The sequence below is a fragment of the Varroa jacobsoni genome, unplaced genomic scaffold, assembly GCF_002532875.2.
Source record: "Varroa jacobsoni isolate VJ856 unplaced genomic scaffold, vjacob_1.0 scaffold_105, whole genome shotgun sequence".
NCBI classification, from domain to species: Eukaryota; Metazoa; Arthropoda; class Arachnida; order Mesostigmata; family Varroidae; genus Varroa; species Varroa jacobsoni.
Genome location: NW_019213007.1, coordinates 258 through 9,544, shown reverse-complemented (window position 1 = coordinate 9,544; position 9,287 = coordinate 258). Strand labels below are relative to the sequence as shown.

The 9,287-nt window shown below is 40.0% G+C and overlaps 1 protein-coding gene across 1 annotated transcript; it reads left to right on the top strand.

Annotated features, from left to right (window-relative positions):
- Positions 1-7,786: 7,786 nt before the first annotated feature.
- LOC111265619 (transcription factor Jun-like) lies at positions 7,787-8,899 on the top strand. The gene has a single exon (XM_022842444.2). The coding sequence runs from the start codon at positions 7,787-7,789 to the stop codon at positions 8,630-8,632; it is 846 nt and encodes a 281-aa protein (XP_022698179.1). The 3' UTR covers positions 8,633-8,899.
- The last annotated feature ends 388 nt before the right edge of the window (positions 8,900-9,287 follow it).

Here is a 9,287-nt window from a genome sequence, read left to right as displayed (position 1 = left end):
ACTTCGCGCCTTATCTAGCAACTTGGGTTCGCGTACGGCATTGAGCAAAATATGACCAGGTTTTTGTTTCTACGAGATGAGTGTTAGTATTAGTCGCGTCGATGGACATATACGCCTAAGATTTTTCGAAAACTGAAACAAATAGATCTTGTTTATAGTTTAGTTACTTACGTAAAATGTAAAAGTTCGATTACGTTCTACGCTATTATTATTTAATTCAATCGTTCGTGTAAGCGAAACCATTTTTGGACGTTCTTGTAAATGCGAACGCAGCGATTTGCTTTTCAAGCTTCGATATACGTCCATATTTCATTCTGTCTAACCTGTGTCTGGAACTCATGGATACGAGTAAGTCTTGTGAGGCAATTCATGACCGTTTCTAACTTGTAGCATTCAATTGTACCGTTTCGATGTAAAACTGTGATATTTTCATGTAAGTTCACAACAGCCAAGTGCATAAACAAATATAGAGGCCTACAAATAAAACAGTTTTGCGATAATCATAAAATTCCAATTATATAACGCTAGTCGATATTCAGAGAGTGCCTAATCTTCAGACGTTTACACGAAACAAAAAAAAAAGTGATTTAACTACTGGAAACTGTTTGCGTTTATTAAACTTTAAAATAAGATAGAGCACTAACTCTAAAAGAGGATCAACGAAAAATGGAATCGGCATCGATTGGTTTTAGCTTTAAGCTTAAGCTGTACTTTGTTAGTTAGCCTGACTCGTTCTTTCTATATTTTTCTTTTCGATGACATACGGCGTTTTAATTACAGCTTCTAGGCCCAACTGAAGATGTCTGTTGGCTCCGTCCGACACTAAATTCATTCGTCAGCTTATTGATACATTCACATTGAGTTAATAGGACCGCTTTTGTCACGTTCGGGCTGAAAAACAGAGAGCAAATGAAATACAATGAAGCATCGATAGCATATTTCTAGGGGAATGAAGCCCACCTTGGCAGTTATGACATCTTCGAGACTGCCACACATCCAGTTACACACAGAAACGTTATGAAATTGAGCGCATTTGTCGTCGTCGTCGTCGTCGTTTAATTACAACTAATGTTTACACAACGGTGAGGCCTGCTCCACCGTTCTCGAAATACACGCCACGGTCCGATAGAATAAAAAACTGGGACCGTTTTCTGTCCTGTTTTGAGGACAGCGGATTCACTAGTGCAGTGCCATATTGTGTCCTAGTAAACCAGCGTAGTAATGTTCGACTATTTTCTACAGGAACTATCAATATTTTGAATCTCGTACTGCGTCGATCCCGACTAAATGCAATGGTGGTGTTGGTAAGCCAGCTATGCATGAGAAAAAAAATCGAAGAGGCCATCACAGAAGAAAATAAGCAACAAGAGAGAATTTTCTATATTCGCAAGAGGACCCCGCCGTTAAAACCGCATTGAAAGCATTGGGGATCTCTCAGTAAGAACTTGCAGGTAGCTTTTATCTATTATCGTAACGTCGAACCGTTCCTCCGCGGAAAGGACCCGAGGTGCGGCTCTGTAGCAGCTGCATAAGCTGCGTCCATTCGCGGAACCAAGCTTGACGTTGACCAAATCATTCACTGGGCCCGTAATCACGGTATCACCAAATCTGGAGAGATATTTGGTACACAGAACTTAATAATAGTCTGTGATCAGTTCATGCGTGCGTCCTCGGCCGTAATGAAGTTTCCAGACCAACGCTCGATGATTGGCGAATTTTTACAAGGTTAATGTCTTTCATAGGACGCTGCCGTTGGGAACGGCCGACCGGCGAATCATAATGGTTACCATGAGCATTGGGCTTTTATATTAGGCGTGGTGTTGATGTGTCCTTTCAGGCCGTACTCGTTGATGACCTTGAGAAAAAAGTGTCGTCGAAACAGCGGGTCTATTGGTGTGAGTTTGATTTCTATTCGTCACAGCTGGGCGACAGGGACGACTTCGTATTGGCACAGCACGGATGGTTCACGGAACTGAATGTGTGTCCTTTGCAAAAACTTGTGGAGAGCTGCATGCAATTAAAGGAAGTTGATCCATTAAGAACAGCTCACCTGCTTGTTCCCACAGAAGGCATAACGCATACGCTTCGAGGCAGCGTGTTAAGATTAGATCTGTCATTAAAAGTAGGTAAGTTGCTATCGTGGCTATATGCTTTCGAAACTGTTATCGAAATGATGATATTACGTTCCGTCGTTCAATTAAGAAACAATAACGCACCAAAGGTATCAGGCAAAAGGTCGTTTAGTTGCTCTTACCGCCTGTAAATGGATCCATGATGATTATCTTACAGAAAAAAAATATACGGTTTAAATAATCTGAGGTATTCGGTATAACTTGCCTGAAATGATACAAAAATTTCAATGGTAAAATATATGTGCTTACAACGTTAGTTGGTGCCGATATTTACTAATAGTGAAATTAAATAGCATATTGTAGGTGGAAATCAGATAGCAGCTGATTGCAGAGATCCTTTTGCTAGCATTGGAAATATCTATTTTATCATTATAATTCTCGATAGGATGAAAATTTTGCTTTCAGTATCGGCTTAGAAGGCCTAGGATATTTTTACTGCTAAAGGTTTATCTCAACATTGTACACCGTATTTCAACATAACCAACGTGCTACCCTTTATGTGAATTTTATGAGAAATTAAGCAAAGTAAGTGATATTGAAAGAACAACATTGTATACTTTATTTAAATAGAAATAGGTACATAACCGTCCTGTGGATTTTTCTAGATTCAATATTGAACCTTATTACGGTACATGAGTCGCATTTTTAATGCTACCTGGCTATTTTTAATACGCTATTAATATAGAATGCTTGTCATTCTCGTACTATCACTATCATTTTTCTTTGTTGCGCAGAATGGGACCAATCGTGACTATGTAACTAAACGATCTGGGGTCAACATCTTGTGTCTGTCAAACTTGAAACACTGCTCGACGCTGCGGAATGTCTGTATGCCTGAGACTTGGGACCAAGTTGGTTTTACTGGAACGCTATTAGTGTTTGATTAGGGCTTGACTTTTTCGTAATTCGGGCCTGTCCTGACAACGTTACATGCGATTATCTCGGTATACAAGGTCCGCGCATTAAAAGGACACACTGAAGAGCTACCTAATATCCAAAACAAACAATCACTCCATTCAGCAATGTAGGTTAGTTTTCCATTTATGATGTATAATAAACTTGAATTGACAGTTCCGCAAAGATCTCCACATCCGATGTTAGGAAATAATTTTTCTTTCTAGGTCATATCTTTATACACTGCTAGTTAATAGAAACCCGAATCCATTTAAAGGTGTCTAAAGCCTAACACCGTGGTATGTCTTAGTCAGAATTATACCTCCGTTCTTGGCAAGATCCAAAATGGAGACGCTCGAAACATCCTTTATCGGTCGCGTTGTGATTGAAGCGCTTCTGTTTCTTTTGTTGACGCATCTTGCCGTAAAACTTTTTTCCTTTCCACTCCTTGATGGAAAATATGTTGAAAGAACCCTCCTGGTATCACAAACTGTTATTGTGATTTTATTGAAACATATATTGATGGAGTACTTTTTTTTTTTTTTTTTTAATCAAATAGTGTTATAATTTTATAGTACTGTCACATTGGGGCAAGATTAACGTGCTCTGTAACACTGTAGCCTACAGTAGCTTTTATACTATATAAACCATTTTTTTATCGCGCTTTCTTTACGCTAGGTTTGCAAATTAGAAGAATACAGTCTAGCTTATATTGCATAGTACCATTAATTAGTACAACGATAATGCAGACTGTGTATAGTAAACAAAATATATACAGATAAATAGGTTGATAAAATAAGAAAGCAAATAATTTAGTCGCGTAATGAAACATAGTATGGCAATGATGACGTAGAAACGAATGATGGAACTCAACGAAGAGAGTAGGAGAAAACGGGCAGCGCTTCATGAAGTCGCTAAGAAACAGTACTATATTATTACTATTTATCAAAGGTTCTATTCTGTTCTAGTATAATGTCAATACATGAAAAAAAAATAGCATTCATCTGAAGTCCTACAAAAGTTGACTTAAGGCAACTTCGATAAATCGGATAAGATTACCAGTTCTTTCTTACAATAATAATAATAATATATAAAAGTATATTAATAAAGTAAAAATATATAATAAAGGTAATTCTTGTACCGGCGTAATAGTAGCTTCTGGGGTCTTATTGGTCGTTGCCAGTCTACTAGCATCATGATACGCATTGATTTCTCGGCGCGACCACAGTATGGCGCCCCATTACAAGACGTTCTATTTTCTCAATGCTTATTTTGTACCTTGAAATAAAGTGCTGCAAAATGAAGTACACTATTCAGCCTAGTCCTTTTTCGTCAAACCAACCAACCCAAAAATCAGAGAGGGTTTTGGCAAATGAATAAGTATGCACAGGTCTAACTCGTTTCAGATTTAAGGCATGTCTTAAGCTCTAGGCCGACCCTTCCACCTCCGGAGTCTCTCCAAACAGCCCTTCCAAGGTGCGCGTCTTGGGCCTTAGAGCCGTACAACAGAAAAGTATATTTTCGGTCGTAAAAACGTACAGGGTTTTTAGTACATCCAGCTTTTCTACACTTGACAATTACAATATTTTTCGACACCAAAAAAAATGAGTTTATGAAAAGCAATAATTACAATAATCGTGGGTCATCAATTCGACCCCTGAGGAGACGACATAGCTAAAAGTGATGGCTTGACTTTTCGATAGTTATATGAAGTGCTTCTTACGTTTACTTCTATTTGAAACCGCTGTTGACAGCAAATAGGACATAAAACTCCGATGATGTTATTCTTGTTGTCTGTTCGTTCGTACAAGGGCCTTCGATTACGTATGTATCATTCTGAGATCGCTTAGGAATATTCATTGAGAGATAGTTATCAGAAGTTTACATACAACTAGAGATGATTGCTTTCGAAACTTTTTTACATGAAAAAAGTTCAGTGATGTTACTTAATCCTTAAAGTGATGCGCTATGCTTCAAAATATTGCACGGCCTCCAGACAAAGTGAAGCAGGATGTAAGTTAAACGCTTCAAGTAAAAAAAAAATTGATACGAAGAGGTTGAAAGACATTTGAATAATTGTTCAATTTATGTACAATAACCTACCATAGGACGAAGAAGATGTTACGCTGATGTATTGAACGACATTATGTATTATTAATGTAAATCCAAGTAGTACCGTAACTTCATGGCATACCACACAAAAGTTGTTTAGATTCTCTACCACATGTTCATTTATATACCTCAGAAAATTTAGCTTTTCACGTTGAAAGCTGGATCACTGGGGCATCTGCATCGAGTCTGCTAGTCTTCGATAAGGGCAAATCGTAACGCCGAAGTCTTTGAGCAATTCGTAAGGTGAGTTTACCTTGTAAGCAATTTCTGGAGACTGGACTATAGCATGCTAATAAAGCATCTAAACAAAATATCGATGAGGTACTATCCTAGAGTTTTACTGCTGTTCTATGAGCCAACCTTTATTTAGTAACCTAGATGACAGCTCTTGTACCTTGTTAGCTAAACTGATGGTTTCACTAAGTTTCGATGCGGATGAGAATCAATAGAAGATAAACGTTACCCCATAATGTACAACATATCGCCAATTTCCCGTTCATAGTGTTATGGGTACTGCTTATCTAGGCGTGACAAACAAAGGACAAAACAAGATGCCTATAGAGCCATCTACCTTAATCCGTTCGAATTCGTCTAGAAGCATAATGAAATTTCAACTTCAACGCTTAAATCAAGTTTCTATCCGTGTATTTATTCGTGCTAAGCAACACTTGTTACCCTTCGGCAACTTTCCGTGAGCTTTGACGGACAAATAAAGTTGACAGAGATAACTCTATTGTACTACTAGCTATTAAAAGGACTTCACTGAGTGATAGGAACCAAGTTCACCAAACGGTTTTTCATGTTAACTTCTTTTTCGGTAGTAAGGAACTAACTTTTAAGCCGTTGCGCGTTACGACAAGCATTGCCTTTAACGAAAACGTTGTTGACGGAAACCTCAGTTAGCGCTAAATTAGCCTTGTTTCTAGCTGTATCTACCACTGCCTCAGCTTCGACCAACTTTAACAGGAGAGGGATTTTATCTGACCCGCTAAGGTGAGTCATTCTAAAACTTTAGTATCTTGAGAGATATTGTCTAGTACTGCGATGTCAACTTTTCTGTGAGTCATACTGCGCCTCCGCTACTACCGATGTAGTAGACAAACGAAGTTACCTCCCTTATCTTCCAATGGAACTCCAGTAACATCCATGGCTCCATTTTGGGCGAAGGTCAGAATGTGCGTCAGATCTGGCGTGGCTTTTGATTTGGTAAACCGGTGGATCTGACATCTGTATGAAATCAACCGATCGCGTTAATGTCTGCCGCTTGAATGTTCTAAAAAGGAACTTCTATATGGACCACAGCAGGGAGAATCGGTCAATGATTTCTGCGTATTCTTTCTTTATTCGTCTACTTAATTCTCAGGAATATTTTACTTGGGATCGGTGAGCTTCGGACGATTATTACTCAGTTAAACGCAAAATGAGCAGAAATAATAGCTAGGAACTAATTTACTTCTAGAATTCACTAAACACCATATCTGGCTGGAAACCAGGTGAGTAACGTAATGTGGCTTAAGCTATATATTCAATATGCACATTTAGAATGACTCGGCCGAAACTCCGTATGTAAGAATTTCCAGACGTGCCATTGTTTTTATGTTTCGAGTCTTTCATGCGGTATCGCTGCTGGGCGTTCTGTCCATACGGCCGGGTTTCACGTATCTCTATGCCTGGGGTCGAAACTATACCACAACTTGTCTTCAGAATTAGCAGGTAGATAGATACGACCCACTAAGCTATTGCGGGGGCTAACTATTTCGCAGCACGGTGCCGGAACTTAAACTACTCAAATCATAATAACTGAAAATCGGGCTCAGAAAACCACATTTGAAACAGATTCCGTACAGGTAGACCGTTGTGAACCGTCCATGATGTTTAGAAGTTATAAATTTAAGGTCTTCGCTTCATTTTTATCAAAAAGAATTTACGAGCCTTAGTGTTAACAACAATGCGTCGACGACAAAAAGATATGATATTCTTGTAGCGCCATGGGTGTCGACCTCAATGCATTCAATTCGATAGTAACTTATTGTCCGTGCAACATCGGGGTAAACCTGGTACGGTTGCGCTTGGGAAGAGAGAGAAGCATCGGAAATCGGCTATCAGTTAGAAGAAGGCCTGAGAATATCACACGTGAGAGTGCGTGAAATCAGTGGATATTCCCCAGCAGATGTCTCTCAGGTACTTTTTACCAATAAAATTCAACTCTTGCGGACTTACCTGGTGAACAGGATGGCTTATTCAGATCGACTCCTTTTCGTTCGTGCTTGAACGCACCCTGAACGCTTTTGTGTCCTCTAGAACCTCTAAGACCGCTCGCAAGTGATACACGTCGTGGCTTCTCTTAGGCTGCTCATCTGAACCCTCTCTTCTACTTGATTCTTCTGTGCCATATGCTATGAAATCATTTAAAAGACGAGCCGAAACACATCAGTGACTCATTCCTTCAGAGCTCAGAAGCCAACCATCGAGCTGATCGAATTTTTTGTAGTAGCCACACGCAAGCATAACCAGTCAACATTCAAATACTTTCCCTAGAGTCTCTGCATGTAGGGTTTGAATTTTACCTCTGTTATTCTGGTTGTGTGACGTGACCGTAAGATACGCCGTTATCAGTGAGTCGTTTTGGAAATTAGTCACGATATACGATGTACGGAATCGATATGATTGTACAAGAATGGCAATCCAACACGGTCAACGAGGCCGAGGTAAGTCGAACTCGTTCCAAGCGGCCGACGACACTTAATCTTAGCTCGGATGATCTCAATAACAACAGCAGTCGAGCGAAGCGGCTTAAAAACCAACTCGCTGTAACCATACTGCCATCGCCTGAATTTGAGCGTCTTGTTTTAGCCTCACCCGAGTTCGAACACTTTCTTAAAGGTGCCTTAGGGGTCATCTCGCCCGTGGAGTCGACACTGGTCACGTCCGAAGCTTGTGCATCACACGAAGCCACTGATGAACAGAAACAATTTGTTAAAGGATTTGAAGAAGCCTTAGAACAGTGCAAGAGACGACACGTTCGCGATATGGTACCAGCTCAAATGTCCGCATTGAACGTACCTTCTACAAGTGCAACAACATTGGCAACGCTTACTGCCACCGCCAGACAGGAATCTGTCGCTATTCAACACACGAGAAATGCAGCGCCATCACAACTATCAGCCGAACCGCATAACCTGGACAAGCTAGATTCGAGCCTGAAGTCGGCGGCCAACTCAACGATGAACAATACTGACCTGTCGCTAATAGCAGAGAACGATTTGACCGAAGAAGCTAAACTTCAGCGTAAACGCCTTCGAAACCGGCTTGCTGCTTCAAAGTGCCGCAAAAAGAAATTAGAACGGATTTTCTTGCTCGAGCAGGAGGTACACGCTCTAAAGATCGAAAAGAGTGAGTATTTAAACAAGATCAACATTCTGGGCGATGAAATAACCCAGTTGCGGCAAAAACTCGCAATGCATAACCAAAACAATCGTTATACTGAGCTTTAACGAGAGCGTCGTTAAAGGTTAGAGCCTTGCTCGTGACAAACTAGATGAAACGACGAGGCATTATCACCGTGTTTCATCCTACCTATTGGAAGAACTTTAACTTGTTTTGTAGCATAGCAGTACTGTACAGAATTGTATTAAAGCTGATAAATCAATTTTCTCTTTGAGTGCAATCAAAGTTACGTTTAGTTTATTTTTTATGGGTGTCCTCTAATCGGTCAGGTTCATAAGCCTTAGAAGATTTACTTTGGACTGCGCGATAGCGAAAGTCACCGCTGCTAAAGGCGCTGAAAGCCATTGACATGCGCTGTGGGGCAAAATGCAGACAATGACATAGATAAAGGCACTGTGAACAGGGCATAAAATCGTTCCCTTCTGCGTACATAAGCATTGCTGCCGGTATACCTAGTGCTCTTTATAAGAAAGATGTATAGATTAATGGATAGGGATAGAATTTGTTATCTTTCAAACAACACGTGGAGTCTCTGTAGTAGACGCAAAATATACCGCCTTGAGATGATCCCTCGGCTGACATTTCAGCCTAGCCTCACGTCAACGGTAGAACTTAGTAAGCAATCAATCAAGTTCACAGACGATACGAACGACGAACTTTGAACGATGAATTGTTGAGAACAATTCTTTTTAGGAACTTTTT

What these genes read in the sequence shown, in the direction of transcription:
- LOC111265619 (XM_022842444.2), top strand. Translation starts at nt 7,787, where the DNA reads ATGTACGGAATCGATATGATTGTACAAGAATGGCAATCCAACACGGTC.